General features: G+C 42.4%; 1 protein-coding gene across 1 annotated transcript; it reads right to left on the minus strand.

Annotated features, from left to right (window-relative positions):
* Window positions 1–1,196: 1,196 nt before the first annotated feature.
* LOC114693398 (C-type lectin domain family 14 member A-like) lies at window positions 1,197–17,427 on the minus strand. The gene is given in 5 exon segments (XM_037201881.1): window positions 1,197–1,426; window positions 1,429–1,623; window positions 1,626–2,006; window positions 2,009–2,611; window positions 17,316–17,427. Coding segments are annotated over 5 exon segments (1,512 nt in total). The 3' UTR covers window positions 1,197–1,205.
* Window positions 17,428–18,473: the final 1,046 nt, after the last annotated feature.

Here is an 18,473-nt window from a genome sequence, read left to right on the forward strand (position 1 = left end):
CAAAATGTGAGGTTTTTATTATTTATTAATACCTCAAGTCATAACAAGATGCTACATTTTTATTTATCATTTTTCTTACACTATTAATTCTGTGGAAAGCTATTTCCCATAGCTTTGTCTGTGAAGATTCTTGTTCAGTTTTAACAGTCCCCTGATGCACACGCACTGTCATTGTAGACACACTCTATTGAGAAGAAACAGAAATGGCTTGACATTCAGGGTTTTTTCCCCCCATAGATCAAATAGGGCACAAGAATCCAGCAGCTTTGGAAAAAGCCAACCTTCTTTCGCTTTAATGCACCCAGAAGATCTCAGATCAATACTTAGCATTAACGTTTAATTGAGAATTAACATCATCGTAATTGGAAGTGAGGATCAGCATCCTGATGTCCACAAGGTGGTTTGGAGAAGAAGGTTATTACACAGCAAGCGCAAACATTGGAACAGGAAGATACAAATCATTTGTTTCCTTGGGCAAGGACACACAGTAAACACTTGGATTGGTGGTCAACTGTAATTTGCTTCTAGAGTCAGAAACCGGCAACATTGCACTTAGGATTTATAGCAGAGCACACTGTCCCAGTGACTTTGAAAGCAAAGGATAACAGAATAAAGGGAAACTTCATTAGTTCTGAAAGAGCTGGGGTATAAGGATTTTTCCCCCAAAGCACAGAATGTACTGCTGTCTCTTCCCAGCATACCCCTCCAGCCAGTTGTTGCCTTCAGCATGTTATATTCCTAAATAAACCCCCTCTGCAAAAGTCTAACACATTTTAGTCTAGCTTAGTCTAGTCTAAGCCATGTTTTATTATTTCCCTCAATATTTCAAGTCAATGTATTCCTAGCCTGAATAATATAGACATTTCTTTCTCATTTTGATGGAATGAATGTTCTAAAATTACGTTGTTATTTATTTGCTTCCAGTATATATACTGGAAATATTCAAGAACTTCTCCAAATTCCCTAGAACACAGGAAAACGCCTCCTTCCATTATCCACCCCATCTTCCAGTACCAGCCTAAGGCCCACTACCACCTCTTCCACTTTCAGGGAATGAATGTGCTTTTCAGATTTAGCTCCTTGGTGGAGTAAAGAGAATTTATGGGAAGGGCAACTTCTGTAGGAACCATCATGGCGGAAATCTCTTTTTCCCCGTTTATTGGAATTGAAAGTCTGCACAAGACGCGCCCATTGGGGTTGTTTACCTAGGTGTCCCCTGAGCCAAGAGAGGACCCAGCCAGTGAGGCACCCTCAGCTGGGCCCCGCAGACCACAGTCCCCAACCTTTACCCCATTGTCAGTACAATGTGTAGAATTGGGGCTCAAAGCAGTGGCCTCAGCATTGCTTTCCACACCCCGTGAGTCCAAAGCTTCCTTCCTTGTCCTGGAGGAAGGGCTCTTGTGGAAACAGAGTTTGAAAAGTCCAGCACTGTCATGGTCAAAATCACCAACACTATTACTGCTATGCTCACAAGTATGAAGACCACGGTGGAGGAGTCAAAAGTCGGGGAAACAGAGGGGGATGTGTAGTTCAATGTGGGGATCATGCTTCCTGATGGTGTGACGGTGACTTTTGGCTTGGCTTGTGGGATTTTTTGAACAGTAGGTAAGGTACTCTGTGTTCCCACTGAAGAATCTCAGGAATAGATGTGGCAAAACTGTCTTGTCCAGTGATCTGGGGCTTCTCTCCTAGCTTGCCTGGCAACGTTCTGTTTGTCACTGGGCTGGCTGGAGTGACTGATACGTGCCTGGTGGGCAGCTCGGTTCCAGGAATGGTTGGCTGTCCTTCCCGTTTGGCCTCACAAGAGCGTCTGTCCTTCCCCAGCTCAAAGCCTGCAGTACATTCGCAGGCGAAGCCTCCCAAGTGGTCTAGGCAGTCAGGGAGCTCCACACACTTGCCAGCGCGAAGGTACCTCCCAGAGCAAGGGCAGAGCACGGCCCCAGGGAAAAGCCCGTCCCAGCGCGCTCTTGTCTCTTCCTGGATGCAGGTGGCGGAGACAGAGAGGTCCCGGGACATATCACACTCACCTCAGTCCCAGGAGGGCTGAAGTCCAGCGCGGAGCTGCTCAGCCGGAAAGGCGCTCGGAAACTCAAGTTAGAGGCAGCTCCGGGACGCGGCATGGGACACAGGGCCTCAAACTGATACTTGCATAAGTAGCCATCGGCGCGCAGGTGACAGCGCATCTCCTTCCAGCCTGCAGGCTCCACTCCCCCGGTGACCTGGAGTCCCGCGCACTTTCGCACGGTGCAGGAAAGTTGTGGTTCCTCCACCCACGGCAGTGTGTCGTCCTCCGAGTCATCTGTGTCCGAGGACAGCCAGGAGAAACCCCTCAGTGGCTCTCTCTCTAGCGTACACTGGGAACGGCCACGCTCCAGAGCCACCCAGAACAGAAGGTCCTTGGAGCCTCCGCCAGGCCCGGGACCCGCACGCAGGAGAGCCAGCACTGCTGGCAGCTCGGAGCCCGAGTGCACGGTGCTGAGAGTCCCGCCGCGCAGGCTGCAGGCCTCCTCGGCTGCCCGCCTCTTGATGGTAGCGTGGTGCAAGCTGTAGCAAGCCCCCGAGGCTGAACAGGCAGCGCGATCTGCGGTGGGGGTGCTCACTACTCCCTGGCCTGGGCCAGAACGCAGGACAGAGGAGGAGCACAGGGCAAGAGCTGGCCTTCATCCTGGAGACTCAGGGTGCACAACTGCTCCCAAGTCCCTGGCTTGTCCGAGGGAATCCAATCTGCCTGTGCAGTCACCGCCCTCTTACAGCCCTTTCTACCATCATGTGTGCCCTCCTCCTCCCCTCTCCTGAACCCTCATTGCCTCCAGCAGCCAAAACTCCCCACCAGACTTCACTTGGCCAACTGCTTCCCCTAGGCCGTGACAGGAAATGTGTCCAGAGCTCTGCCAGGCTCCCTGTGGCCCTGATTTATTCAGGGGTCAGGAACACAGCTGGCGTCTCAGCGCTGGAAACACACTGGGCCAACCGAGTCCAATGCCCACGTAGATAAGCAGGAGAAAAGAAAGTTGCCACTGAGATCAAGTGAGTCTCTTTCCTTGCTCACGACTTATCTGGACTTGGGATCTCAGAATGCAGTGATGATCGTGGCAGGAAGGACCGAGCAGAGAGAGAGAAACTTGCCTGTGACCATAAGCCCACATCCCCCCATTGTGTTTGTGTCCGGGACCTGTGGAGTTGGCGTCAGTATGATTTGTAGACTGTTCCAGGCTTGGGGAGGTTTCCTGAGCAAGGAAAGGAATCTTGTGAGAATTGTTCTTGTGTCTTTCTAAGCCTGAAGTCTTGCTGTTAAACCACTGATTTCCAGGGCTCTCAAAGGAAATCCAGTCATGCTAGCTGCCAGTCAGAGAATCTAAAATTCCTTTGGGATTTTTCCATGGGAAACCGCTCCTCTAGTCAGCACTTGCCTTAAAAGTTTACTTTTTACTTCTACTTGTTCATTTTTAAATACCTATGTTCCTTGAAGGGGTGGGATGAGATCTACACAAGGTGACACATAGCTACAGGTCCTAACTGTTAGCTTGTTAAGCTTCCTCATCACTACATGGGTGCAAAAATTTTTCAAGCTAATAGGTCATACACAAATGAGTTCACGTCTTATTAAGGCCAAGAACAACTGTGTGTGACTTTCTCCTTGAACTATGTAAATATCTTTGCTCCCATAATTGTCTGCCGGTATTTATAGCAGGAAAGTATAAAAGGAAACATAAAAGTTCAAAACACCTTTTTTTTTTGAAAATTAAACTATTTTATTCTGTTTACATTACACACTCTACACTGGAAAATAATACTCTGTAATCTGAGAGATGATGGAATCAGCCGCTCCAGGTTCCGATGGGCTGTTGTGTTCTCCTGTGTTCAACCGGTTCAGTTGAAGTGGGGCAGAGCTGAAGAGAAGGTTTGAAAGGAAGGTTAAAGTCAGCATTATGGATGCTCTTTAATGTTTGTGTGGCAACTTTAGAGAATTTTTTATAGAGTCTTATAAAGTGTGTCATTTATCTGTCTTGACTCACATGTTGGCAAATATCATGTACTTAGAAACAGATAGACTTTCAGCTTAACCCTTTAAAGGTGCACCACACTTCTACATTGTCTGTAGTCAGAGTGAACGTTGCCATCTCTGTTGCATCCAGATGCACTTTTTGATGCATCTCTAATGCATCCTGAAGATGGCTTTGCTGGATGGAGCTGTTGAGGTTAGCAAGATGCAAGGAGATGTCACGGTAGCATCTGTGTGTGCTCCCCTCTCATTTTTTGTCATTGCTGTCACTCTTCTGAGAAGTCCACATATCCTAAGAGGAGACAGTGACAGGAGAATCCTCACCAAACTAGCCTGACAAGTTTGACACAGGCTTTTCTCCTACTCTTCTGTTTCTCACATTAAAAGGACATTCCTTTGTTCTTCTTTCTAATGCCTGAGACATACAAACACGACTTTGCATTTACATTAAGTAACAGTGTTTTATAAGAAAGAAATTTGAAAAAAATCTGAAAATCGAATTCAGTGAATTTTCTACAATGCATAATCTCTTAGATCAGTTCTGTATGTTTTTGGAATCTCATGACAGTGCCATGTACTGTGGTGTATTTTGACAAAATCTTTTTCAGAGCTAAGTAGTCAATGGAAGTTCTTAGATATTTCAAAAGTCACTTGGCGTGAGAACTGTTCTAGAGTAAGCAAGAGTGGATAACTGGGAGCTTTATAAATGCATGCTCTTACTTTCTGGCATTCTGTGTAGTGGGGTATTGAAAGAGAGGAACAAACTGGCCAAGATGATTGTATATCATAGCTCTGACCGTGCTTGAAAGCATGTGAAAGAATTAGAGGGAAAAATCACCCCAAAGGAAGACTTGTCTAATTTTTAATTAACTACTTATTATCTTACACACAACTAACATGATTCAAAATATATAATAAACCTGAAATAATAGATAGAAAGAAGGCTTTTATTTTTAGCCATATGATTACTAGATATCATTGTACCCCACCAAATTTCAAATACTTGACAAGAGTAAATTGCATTCCTCTGTGTATGCGTACATAGGTATAGTGTGTGTGTGTGTCTGTCTATGTCTGTGTGTCTGTGTTTGTGTGCACATATGTGTAGTCAAGAGGAATTCCTGCACATATAACAGAATATTTGGAAAAGATGTTTATTGTGGTATTGTTCATATCAACAAAAATCAGAATCCATCAAAATGCCCAGAAGCAGATGATAAGTAGATTGCAGTATATTCATTCTATAAATATGGTATATTTTATCTTCAAATTTATGGAATGTTATGACTTAATCTTAGTAAACAATGTTAAGTGATAAAAAGTACAAAATATTATACATAGATAACTTTTTATAGCTTCAAAGGTACGGAGTGTATGTTTTTAAATATACATAAACTTTTTAGGAAAATAGTTACAGGTTCAACAAAACAAAAGGAAGAAGATGAGGCAACTATAGTATGCTGGGCAATTGATCCATTGGTTGGAAGTAAGAGGATGGATCAGCAAAGAACCTGGTGTTTTAACAGGGTGTATTATTAGAGTCATTTTTTTTTTTTTCATTTTTTTTCTTAAGAAATTTTCTATTCACTTTACATACCAACCACAGATCCCTCCTCTTCCTCTTCCCACCCCTAGTCTTCCCACCAACCCACCCCCAACCCACATTTTCCAAATCAAGGTCTCCCATGGGGAATCAGCAGAGCCCAGCACACTCAGCTGAGGCAGGTCCAAGCCCCTTCCCCCTGCACCAAAAGCCCGCCCATATAGCAGGGACAGATCCTGATCCCCTTGCCTGGGGGCCCCCCAAACAGTTCGAGCTAACCAACTATCTCCATATCCAGAGGGCCTAGTCTAGTCTTATGGGGGCTCCATATTATTAGAGTCTTAATTGTTGTTTTAGATAGTGGCTTTGTGGATGACCACTTGGTTCTTAAAACTAAGCAATGACCAACTAAACAAAAGTGGCTGTATTTGAGCAAGTTATGGAGAAGGACATGATCAAGAGTGTCAGAGTCTCAAATTATAAAGATAAAATAAAATTGTTGGCTATGTCTTCAAAAAATATTTTCAACATACTGTCTTTTTAACTCCATAGTTTACAGCTCTTCAAAATTGAATCTGAAAGGCATAATAATTAAAATATTTTCTTTCTTCTCTATTTATTTATTATCTTTAATTATTAAGAAAAAATTAAGATTTTAATTTATTCTTTCATATATTACATCTCAACTGCAGATTCCTCTCCCCCTCCCTCAAAGTCCCCCTCCTTCCCCTCCTTCCCCTCCTCCCCTCCTCCCCATCCACTCCTTTTCTCTTCAGAAAATGGCAGGCCTCCCATGGATACCAATCAAACAGCATATTAAATTGCAGTAAGACTGGCACCTCTCTCTTATTAGGCTGGACAAGGCAACCAGTAGGAGGAAAGGGTCCCCAAAACAGGTAACAGAGTCAGAGACAGCTCCTGCTCCCACAAGAAGACCAAGCCACACAACTGTAACAAAGGCACCCTGAACGATATGAGATTGACTCAGTCTAGGACAGCAAACAGAGTCAGGTGGTGGTGGCACACACCTTTAATCCAAGTACTGGGAAGCACACACGTCTTTAATCCCAGGAAGTGGTGGCTGGGCAGAGAAGGTATATAAAGCATGAGGAGACAGGAACTAAAGGCTTTTCGGCAGAAGCGTACCTTTTGGCTAGAGGACTTTCAGCTAGAAAGCCTTTTCAGGCTGAGGAGTTTGTGAGGTAAGAGGTGGTGGCTGTGGCTTGTTCCTTTCCCTTTCTGGTCTTTCAAGATTTACCCCAATATCTGGTACCGGGTTTTTTATTAATAAGACCATTTAGCAATTCAAGCTACAGTAACACATTAGAGGGCCTAGGTCAGTCCCATACAGGCTCCCTGGTTGTCAGTTCAGTTCTCTGTGAGCCCCTATGAACCCTGCTTAGTTTGATTGTGAGCCATCTTGTGGTATCCTTGACCCCTCTGGTTCCTATAATCGTTCCTTCCTCTCTTCCACAAGGATTCCTGAGCTCTGCCTAATATTTGGCTGTGGATTTCTGCATCTGTTTCCATCAGCTGCTGGAAGTAACCTTTCTGATGACAATTATGCCAGGCTCTTGTCTAAAAGTATAGCAGAATATCATTAGGAGTCATTAACTTATTTTTCTGCTCATGTTTGGTTCTCTGGGCTATCCTACTCTGGTTGCTGGCCCTTCAGATAGTTTCAGGAGTGGGCTCCCTCTCATGGCCTGAATCTCAGCTATGCCAGTCATTGTTTAGCCTCTTCCCTAATTTCTGTTCCACCTTTACCAGGACATCTTGTAGGCAGGACAAATTATAGGTCGAAGGTTTTTGTGACTGGAAGTCTTGCCTGGTTACAAAAGATGGCCATTTCAGGATCCGTATCTCCCCATTACTAGGAGTCTTAGCTAGGGTCACCCTCATAGATTTCTGGGAGTTTCCATTGCACTAGTTTTCTAGCTTGTCACAGAGATACCCCTAACTCCAGTTGTCTCTCCCAGTACTGTTTCCCTCTGTCCTACCCAGCATGATCCCTCCTGTTCCTGCTCCTCCCCACTCTTCCCCACCCCTCCCTGCGGTGGGGGATGTCTATTCCATTTCCCTTCCCAGGAAGATTCATGGCCCACCTCACCTTGAGCCCTACTTGTTACTTAGCTTCTCTGGCTCTGTGGATGGTTTCTTTTCTCTATTTCATGGTTATTGTGTACTTTACAGCTAATATCTGCTTATCAGTGAGAACATACCATGTTTGCATTTTCTGGGTCTGGGCTACCTCACTCAGAATTTATTTTTTTTTCTAGTTCTATCAATTTGCTTGCACATTTCATGATGCATTTCATTTTTAGCAGCTGAGTAATACTTCATTGTGTAAATGTGTAACATTTTCTTTATCCATTCTTCAGTTCAGGGACATCTAGAAGGGGAGGAGGGAGAGGAAGAAAGAAACTGGGTGGTGGCATGCACTTTTGAAACCTCAAAGCCCACCCCAGTGACACAAACCTCTTCTAACAAGGCCACACTCCTAACCCTTCTCAAACAGTTCTATCAATTGGGGACCAAGTATCAAAACATATGAGCCCATGAAGGCCAATCCCATTCAGACCACCACCAATATACTCATAGCCTTTGGAATTGGATGGGACCTAAATAAATGCTCCTTTTCACTCAACAGGTTGCAGATGTTCTCTGTTTTTATAGCTCTTTTAAAATTCAGGTCCATAAATTTTGGTGTTCTTCAGGGCCTGATCCTAGGTCTTTCTTCTACTTTACTTGACATTCTTTTCCCCCAGGCAACCTCCTGTAGTGCTGTGTCATGGGTGTGATATCATCACCATGCTAATGATGTCCACACATATATATATATATACCTTATTTTCATAATATGTCTTTTACCTATTTATGTTTACACTTTGATGTGAGATAGAAAAAGGAAAGCTCAAGTCAATATAAGGAGTATAACTGTAGTGAATAGGCTTTACCCCCACTGGGAACCTTTTGGGAGATGAAACTCAACTCAGCATGTCCTAGGAGAAAGCTGGGATATTGACAATTTACTATGCTTCAACTGATAAGTCAAGGGTTTGAGAGTCATAAATATTTTCAGCAATCCCTGAGTTCAATTCAAGAAAACATTGGTGTCATAGAACATTTGTGGGTGAAGGTGACCTGAGAAAGTATTCTGAAGATACCTTTGGGCACAATACATCTGAGAGGTTATTCTGAAGACATCTGTGGGCATGGGTACAGCTGAGTGAGTATCCTTAAGACATCTGGAGGCCTGGATATACCTGAGTGGGTGTCCTAAAGACATCTGTGGGCCTGGGTACACCTGAGTGGGTGTCCTGAAGACATCTATGGTCATGGGTATATCTGAGTGGGTGTCCTGAAGACATCTGTAGGCATGGGTACACCTGAGTAGGGTCCTGAAGACATCTGTGGACAAAGGACTGTAAGTAGCATTCACTTTGAAAAAGTTTCAATGACATTTGAAGTATCCTGTAACTTTCCATCATTTTGTGTGATATTTTGACCACATTCTGACAATAAAGTTTCCTTAGAGAGCAGAGGTAGCCTCTAGCTGACCAAAATTAACCATAGAGGTCTTGAAGGCCTAAGGATAGATAGGAGAAGACAGGAAGCAGTAAGGCAGGCCTGAGAGAGGATCTTAGTCTTTTTGGATTGAGGAATGGAAGAAAGAGGAGGTCACTGCTGGCTTCTCTTTCTGATCATTCAGGTTCTAGCCCCATAATCTGACTCCTGATTTTTTTATTTGATAAAGAATAATTAGATAAATTATAAAATAAATAAATAAAATTATAAATAAATTATAAAATAAATAAATTATAAAATATTATTCTTCACGTAGAATCATCCTTCAAGTTTTTGCTTCAACACCCTTTGTCTTATCCCGAGGTAGATATTTAGGACTGTTGTTTCTTTGACCTGTTCATTCCTTGGTGTTTTCTTCATTACATTGTGACACACATAGGCATATAGTTATTGGTGTGGTTCAATACATTTTCCTCAATATCTTTCTATTCAAGTGCTAACAATATTAACAGTAAAGATCACACATTAGAAAAGTAGAAGCTTTTGCCCACCCCTGACACACTAGGTCAGAATTCCCATATAGACCACTTCCTCATGTGGTCTGTATCCCCTTTAATAGTTCGTGAAGCACAGCTACACCAGACAATATTTTTGTGAATTGCAGAGGTTGTCTTACTTTAGCTCACAAACAATGAAGTGGGGACATAGTTAACAACTCAAGCAATAAGTTTAAAAAAAATGCATGCCCTGTGTACATATGGCCAGGTATACACAGTGTGCATATAGGCTGGCACAGGTCAATTACACATGTGAGCAGAGGACTTTGTAAGCAAGCACACAAACAGAATGGACATTCAGGCAGATGCACATACAGTGCATACATGGGCAGGTACACACACAGCGCACATGTCAACCAACACACAACACAGTTCACATACAGATAGGCAGACACAACATGGAATATACCTAAGGGCAGACAACACGCCTACACAGTACACACAATATGGCAAAGTGTAAGTGATTTGGGAAAAATGGTGTATGTTGGCAACTGGACATCAGAAATTTTTTAGTTTTGTGTCAAGAATCAGGTCACAATTCCACAGGAGCAGCAGTCTTCCAGGTCCTTTGGCCAAGACTTCTCCTAATAAATTGATTGCAAGTGCTGCTTTGGGATTTTAATGACAAACTTTCTTCATAACACAGCCGGCAGGATTTTTTTTATTTAGGTTTCGGGGCAGTTCACCATTCCCCATCCAGCGGTACCCTTTGATATGATTTATTCTAGGAGGCTTTTATGTGGTAACTATGCTTGATAATCAAAGCACGCCTTAGGACCCAAAGCAAGCTTTTTTTTTTTTTTTTTTTTTTTTTTTTTTTATTGGTGCCTGCACAATTTCCACTTCACAGAGCTGGAGAAGGGAGAGAGAAAAAAAATCACAACTACTTATTAGAAATCCTATTAGGCTTATCTGCTATCACTTTGTAGTACCAGGGATAATCAGCAGTTACCTTAGCATTTGCCTTGTAGAGACAGTGGAACATGGCAATTACTATTAGCTAGACTTAATAGGTGGTTCCTTTTAAAGGCTTATGCATCTGAAAAATTCGACATATCCTGCACAACAGATTCTATATTGGCTTTCTCTTCCTGAAGTGTGATTTATTCTCAATGATTATAAAGCATTACAAATCTGATACAGTCAAGGGATTTCTGTTTGACCTTCACATTTAACTTCAAGAAGTTTTGTTTATCCAACAGAAGTGATTTAGGCAAAGTAGCCAATCAAATTGGAGGCCATATATCTTTTTGTTTTGCTACCACCTTTTTTGGCACTGAAGTCACATAAAATGATATGATTTATAGCAACGGAGGAAATGGGAAAAAACTGTCTCTAAAAATATATTGTAGTTATGGTACATAGACTTCTATTTAATAGAAACCAAAGGTCTTTTTATCATAATTGTATGGAATTATACTGTTTGTGAGTGGTTCTACTGAGGATTTGAATCGTTGTTAAATTGGAATATTTTTAACAGATTTTCTTTCATTGCCTCACAGTATTTTACAATTAAATGTATTGTGAATAAGTTATGATTTGGTAGCGGCCATTCTATGACTATTCTTTATGTGACTTGACAAGTGCTAATGGGGAGTTGACTGAAGAGTTGTCTCAAGCATCTTAGGTTTCCTCTTTCCTGATTTAACAAAGTGACCCTGAGCCACAGGAGATCAAGGCAGAAAGCAAGTAGAGGTTTTAGGAATTCGACCTATGACTGCAACATCCTTGGAATGACTTCCAAATGTGCATTCAGGGTTGGGGGCAGAACTGGCAGAGTATCTGATGGTCTCTTATATGCTTTGGGTTGTCTACCAAGAACTCTCACTCATTCTGGTGTGTGGCTGAGGAGAGCAGTGAAGGATGTAGAAGTTAGCACAGAGGCTTCACGCAGTGCATCAGGAGATCCTTTTCCCTCTTTGCAATTCAGGAAATTCTGAGCTTTGTTGCATCCTCTTGCTGGGTGCTGACAGAGTGTAATTTTGCTGCACTTTAGCAGAAGAACAGGACTCTGAACTCAGCAGGAAAGGAGACAGCTCATTCTTCTCCTACTCTCCCTTCGCTGCTTTGATCATTTGATATAAAGATACTGGGTGGGGGTAGAAGTGGGGGTGGGTCATTTTGGTGGTATCCTGGAGCAATAGTTTTTTTTGAAAGGCACTTCAGCCTCTTCATATTTTAATTTATTCTTTTATTTAAAATAGATTCTTTTCTCATACAATAAAGGTCCCCTCCCTCTATTCTCCCAGCTCCTCCCCACCTTTTCTTCCCCTAGAATCCATTCCCCTTCTGTCTCTCATTAGAAAAGAACATGCTTCTAAGAGATAACAACCAAACATGACAAAATAAAATATAATAAGATGAAGCAAAAACTATTATATCAAATTTGGACAAGGCAACCCAACAAGAGGAAAAGATTCCTAAGATCAGGCAAAAGGGTCAGAGGCACACTTGTTCTTATAGTTAGGAGTCCCATAAAAATACTAAGCTAAAAAATGCTAAGCTAATTACACAGAGGACCTGGTGTAAACCCATGATACTCCTGTGCTTGCTGCTTCAGTCCTTTTGTGAACTCATAAGTTCCTTCCTTAGTTGATTCAGAGGGCCATGCTCACCTGGTGCCTTGCACCCCCTCTGGCTCTTACGGTCTTTCTGCTTCCTCTTCCATGGGATTCCCTGAGCTCTAAGGTGAGGGATTTGATGAAGACCTCCATTAAACTCTCTCTCTCTCTCTCTCTCTCTCTCTCTCTCTCTCTCTCTCTCTCTCTCTCTCTCTCTCTCTCTCTCTCTCTCTCTCTCTCCCTCCCTCCTCCCTCCATCCCTCCCTCCCTCCCCACAGTTTCTGGCTATGGATCTCTCTGTATCTGTTCTCATCTGCTGCTGGGGAAGCCTCTCTGATGATGACTGGACAAGACACTGATCTATGAGGATAGCAGAATATCATTAGGAATCATTTCATTGTTTTCTGTTTGTTTGTTTGCCCTAGGTCTCTGGGCTGTCTAGTCTCTGTTCTTGGTTACTCAAGCAGTGTCAGGTATGGGTTCCTTCTTATGGAGTGGGCCACAAGTCAAGTCAGACATTGGTTGGCTACTCCCACAAGTTTTGCCACATTGCCCTAGCATATCTTTCGGGCAGAACAGATTGTAGATCTAAGGTTTGTGGCTGGGTTGGTGTGTTCACGTTTCTTTTTCGGACTTGGCAAAAAATTTTCCCACTCTGTATACAGTCTGCCACTTTGATTGACAGTGTCCTTTGCCTTACAGAAGATTTTCAATTTCACGAGGCTCCATTTATTAATTGTTGATCTTAGAGCCTACATTAAACAGTGTTCTAGTCAGAAAGTCTTCTGTGCCAATGTGTTCAAGGCTATTCTCCAATTTCTGTTTCATGAGGGTCAGTGTATCTGATTTTAGGTTGTAGTCTTAGATCCATTTGGAGTTGAGTTTTTGTGCAGGGTGATAAATATGGATCTATTTGAATTCTTCTACATGCAGGCATCCATTTTGACTAGCAGAATTTGTTAAAGATGCTGTCTTTCATTCCTAGTGTTTATTTCTGGCCTCTTTATAAAAAAAAGTCAGGTATCCATCCATAGGAGTGTGGATTTATGTCTGAGTCTTCAATTCAATTCCATTGATCAATGTGTCTATTTTTATGCCAATACCATGCAGTTTTTATTATTATAGTTTTGTAGTGTAACTTGAAGTCAGGAATGGTGATACCTCTAGCAGTACTTTTTGCTGTGGGATGTTCTGTATGTTAAATGTGTTGCTCTGATTGGTTAATAAATAAAACACTGATTGGCCAGCAGCTAGGCAAGAAGTATAGGCGGGACAAGGAGAGAGGAGAATTCTGGGAGGAGGATGGCTCAGAGAGAGACGCTGCCAGCCGCCATGATGAGAAGCAGATGTTAAGATACCAGTAAGCCATGAGCCACCATGGCAACTTATAGATCAATAGAAATGGGTTGATTTAGATATAAGAACAGTTAGCAAGAAGCTTGCCACGGCCACACAGTTTATAAGTAATATAAGTCTCTGTGTGTTTACTGGGTTGGATTTGAGCAGCTGTGGGACTGGTGGGTGAGAGAGATTTGTCCTGACCATGGGCCAGGAAGGACCAGGAACTCTCCAGCTACAACTTTTATTGTTGAGGATTGTTTTAGCTATGCCTGGTTTTTTGTTTTTCCATATGAAGCTGAAAATTATCCTTTGAAGGTCTATATGGATTTGTGTTGGAATTTTCAATGAGGATTACATTAAATCTGTAAATTGCTTTTGGAAGGCTGGACATTTTTACTATGTTAGTCCTACTGATCCATGAGCATGGGAAGATCTTTCTATCTTCTGATATGTTCCTCTGTTTCTTTCTTCAAAAATGAGAAGATGCATAGTCCATGGTGTCTCTTCACAGCAATAAAAACCCTTACTAAGACATCAGGGTAATTGTGGCCTCATAAAATGAATTTGGCAAGGATCCTCATGTTTCTATATTGTGGGATAATTTAAAGAGTATTGGCATTAACTCTTCTTTAAAAGTCTGACAGAATTCTGCACTAAAGTCATCTGACCCTGGGCTTTTTTTGGTTGGGAGACTTAATGACTGCTTCTACTTTCTTAGGGGTTATAAGTCTATTTAAATTGATAAGTGGTACCTATCATGAAAATTATTCATTTCTTTTAGATTTTCCAATTTGGTGATTATACTTTTTAAAGTATGTCCTTATGATTCTCTGGATTGCCACTGTGTCTGTTGTTGTATACTTCTTTTCATTTCTGCTTTTGTTAATTTGGATATTCTCTCTCCATTTTTTAGTTAGTTTGGATAAGGGTTTGTCTATTTTATTGATTTTCTTAAGGAACCAACTCTTCCTTTTCATTGATTTTTTTTGTATTGTTCTCTTTGTTTCTATTTTATTGATTTCAGCCCTCTGTTGATTATTTCTTGCCTTATACTTCTCTTGGGTGTGCTTACTTCTTTTTGTTCTTGAACTTAAAAGTGTGTTGTTAAGTTGTTAGTACGAGATCTCTCCAATGTTTTAATGTAGGCACTGAGAGCTATGAACTGTCCCTCTGAGCACTGCTTTCATTGTGTCTCTTGAAGCCCCAAACAGTGGGGCTTTTCTCCCAGACCCTGGATTAGGTAGAAGCCACACCCAAACACCTGTTTTCACAGAGAGATCCTTTATTAGTTGAGGAAGAAAAGTTAAAGAAGCTGCTTTCTGACTCAGGCAGAAAACAGCAGCAAATGACCTTGCAGGTGTAATTTTTAAGAGGAGGAAAAGGGGAGGTCTGTGTTAGAATGGGCTAGGATGATAAGATGTGGTAGAAAAGGAGATAGGGGATGAGGGATAAGGGGAAGCAGACAAGGGATATGGGGAAGGGGTCCTGGAGAGAGGGACAAAGGATTGCCTCATGACAGAAGGGAGGCAGATGTGGCACATAGGCAAACAGCTATTTATAAAGGTAAAGGGGAGGCCTGGTGTTAGAAAGAGGTGTTTAATTTTAATTGGGCATGTTAATTAGATGAACTAAAAGGGACTTTTTTTCTTTCTATTTATTCTGTGTGTCTTTTACATCTTGTATCTTGATCCCATCCATTTCCCTGTTACTTCACATCCACCCTCCGCCCCTGTACACACACCCCAATAAAACAAAATTAAGAGAAAAAAAAAAAAAGGACAAAAATTTAAAAAACAGGGAGGCAATTAAAAACCTTGTCATGGAAGCTACAATGTAACACAGTGAATCACACTGTAAATCCCTTTGTCCACATATCTTTACTTGAAAGTGTTGCAAAGAGTCATTGTTCTGGTTCCAGGTCTCTGGTTTCTTCTACACTATCAATGCTGGACCTTCATCAGGACCCTTCCTGGATATCCTGTTTTTGCCCTGTGTTGTGGAAATCCTGCAGCTTTGGGTCTCCGGTCAGGTCCCTTCACGTGCTCAGCAGATCACTGATGGGTGGATATTGAGGCCGCCCAAGTCATAACCTTGGATCTGGGCCTGGGCAGCTGTAGGGTTGGTCTGCCCCCGTCTCCCTGTCCTCACTGCCAGGATGAGCTCTCCAGCATTGGCCTCCTAGTTCACCTCTTACAACAATGAGTGAGTGATGGGTGGGGTCATATTGCCTGATTTCATGCCCTTAGGGTCAGCTCTCCCACACCTGACCATTAGGGCCAGCTCTATTATGTTGCCCAGGGTAGGTACAGGGGCCACTCTCCTGAGTACTGCAGCTGGTGAAGGGTAGGAATAGCTCTCTTGTTCTTGTTCTTGTGACCCCAAGGTTACCTCCCCCACCTGTCTAAGGTGTTGATGGGAGATTGAGGGGAGGGCATCTCTCCTCTGCCTATGCCCATGCTACCATGTGTCAGATGAGCAATGGGAGTAGCTCCTTTTGTTCATAACATTGGGGCTAGGTCACCCTCACTTTCTATCACGGGGTAGCTCTGCTGTGCTGCTAGGTAAGGGACAGGGCCTGTTTCCTGAGTGGGGAGGGTCATCTCTCTCCTCTGTTGCAGGTGGTAAGGTATGAGGGGTAAAGGGGGGCATCTCTCACCTTCCCATATTGCCACATGACAGATAAGTAGTAGGGATAGCTCTCCCATGCTTACAACTTCCGGGCTGGCTCACCTATATCCTCACCTCAACAAGGTTGGCTCTATTGTGTTACCCAGGTGAGGGACAGGCCCTGCTCTCCAAGTGTTGTAGCTTGTGGGGGACAGAAACAGCTCTCCTGCTTTTGTGACCTCAGGGCCAGTTTTCACATCTGCCTCGGGCATTGATGAGGGGGGAGGGAGAGGACACCTCTCCATTGCCTATGAAACCACAAAACAGGCGGGTGATGGAGGCAGCTCTCCCTTGCTCACTACTTTGTGGATGGCTCACCCACACCTGTGCCAACAGGGTTGGCTCCATTACGCTGCCCTGGCCTCTACAGGTCACCTTGCCCAAAGGGGGCTTTTGGTTGCTGGACTTTGGTGGCCAGCCTTAGGAGGAGGAAGTAGCCAAATAAGGGAATAGACCTTGGCGGTTAGCTTTAGGAATGTATCTAACAGTTTTTAGAAAGTCAGAGGGAATGGGAGAGAAGAGCAAGGCCTGCCAGAGCCGCATGACCAAGTGGGTTGATAACATCTGTGAGCTCCAGTATTTCTCTGTTTAGTTTTTGTCTGTAATGGTGTATCCACCAGTGAGAGTGGGGTACTTAAGTCTCCCACTATCGGTGTGTGAGGGTCAGTATGTGATTTAAGCTGTAGTGGTGTTTCTTTTATAAACTTGGGTGCCCTTGTGTTTGGGACATAGATGTTAAGAACTGAAATGTCAGCTTGAAGGATTTTTCTTTTGATGAGTATATAGTTTCTTTCCCATGTCTTTTGACTAGTGTTGGTTCTGTCTGTCTTGTTAGATATTAAAATGGCTACATCAGTTTGCTTCATAGGTCCATTTTCTTGGAATATTTCTTTTCAACCGTTTACCCTGAGGTAATGTTTGTCCCTTATGTTGAAGTTAGTTTCTTGGATGCATCACATGGATGGATCCTGTTTCATATCCATTCTGTTAGTCTGTGTCTTTTTCTCCTCTCTTACAAAGTTTTTTCCTCACCCTATACTGATACCCTATCTTTGACATGTCTCAGATCTACCCATTGTGATCTTCTTGTTTTCAAAACCTCAGTCTCAAGTTACCTAGACTTGTAATTACCTCCACATTAGGTTCCTCATGTCTACTCCGGCAGCCCTTTTCTGCTCCTTGTACCCCAAGAGCACAGGTGTACCACACTACCTCCAGAGCTGTCATAAAGCACACTTACACTTAGATCAGCTGCCCCATCTCCCACATCTTCTTAAAAATGCTACATAGCTTTCTGTTTCCCTCTATGGAACTATAGTTTTCTGCTCTGTGAACTTATTGCCTTGCCTTTTTTGTTATTGTTTCCTGTGTGTCCATCTTGACTCTATAACTATATTTCTTGACATCATTAATATTTTCAATGGGCAATATATGTACTCTCCAGAGCAACTAGAAAACAATGAGCATATTGTGTGATTAATATCAACACCTATTAAATTAGGCTCATCAGAGTCTTGCTTTACTGCTAGAAGTTTCCTTAGAGTCCTAATTTGCCTTTTCATGATTAAAGTAATTAAACATCTGCTTTACTTGACCAACCACAGCTTGTGGTAGCTAACTTTCCTAGGTCACTACACACTGGAGGTTATTTTTGTGAAGGTGAGCATTAACTCCAAAATGACTATTCACTAAGTTATAATTTATACAGCTCACAGCGGTCAGCTACTGGAATATTTTTCTTTCAAAGCAGTGAGCAACAACAACAACAACAAATTAGCCTTACAATGAAAAGTCTTTTAGTTCTTTGGGTGTAAAGTAAACAAACATGCTGTCTGATTTAAATCATGTATGCTGTTAAAGGAACTCAAATCAAGTCACTTTCTTCCTAGTTCTAGACAAAAGAAAAAATCTGGAGTATACTCTTCTTTAATTCATGAAAGATAGTCATTCATTTTCTTTCTATAGTAATCACAATGGGCATAATACTATGGCTATAAAGTTCATGACAAATTTTCATGTTGTATCCTGAATAATAACCTGGGGGTATATGACACAATACCTTTTATTGATTGAAAATATAGTATTGCCTTAATAAATAGATACTAGTATTTATTGGCACCAATTATTTGTATCAATCAACTCCACTTGAGACCCATTAAGATAGCATCCAAGACAAAGTTTTGGGAGAGTCATAATTTCACCATGTAAAATTAACAATTGACTTGCTGTTATTCAACCTCATCTCAAGAAATTTCGTGGCCGGGTGGTGGTGG

This window comes from Peromyscus leucopus, unplaced genomic scaffold, assembly GCF_004664715.2.
Source record: "Peromyscus leucopus breed LL Stock unplaced genomic scaffold, UCI_PerLeu_2.1 scaffold_225, whole genome shotgun sequence".
NCBI classification, from domain to species: Eukaryota; Metazoa; Chordata; class Mammalia; order Rodentia; family Cricetidae; genus Peromyscus; species Peromyscus leucopus.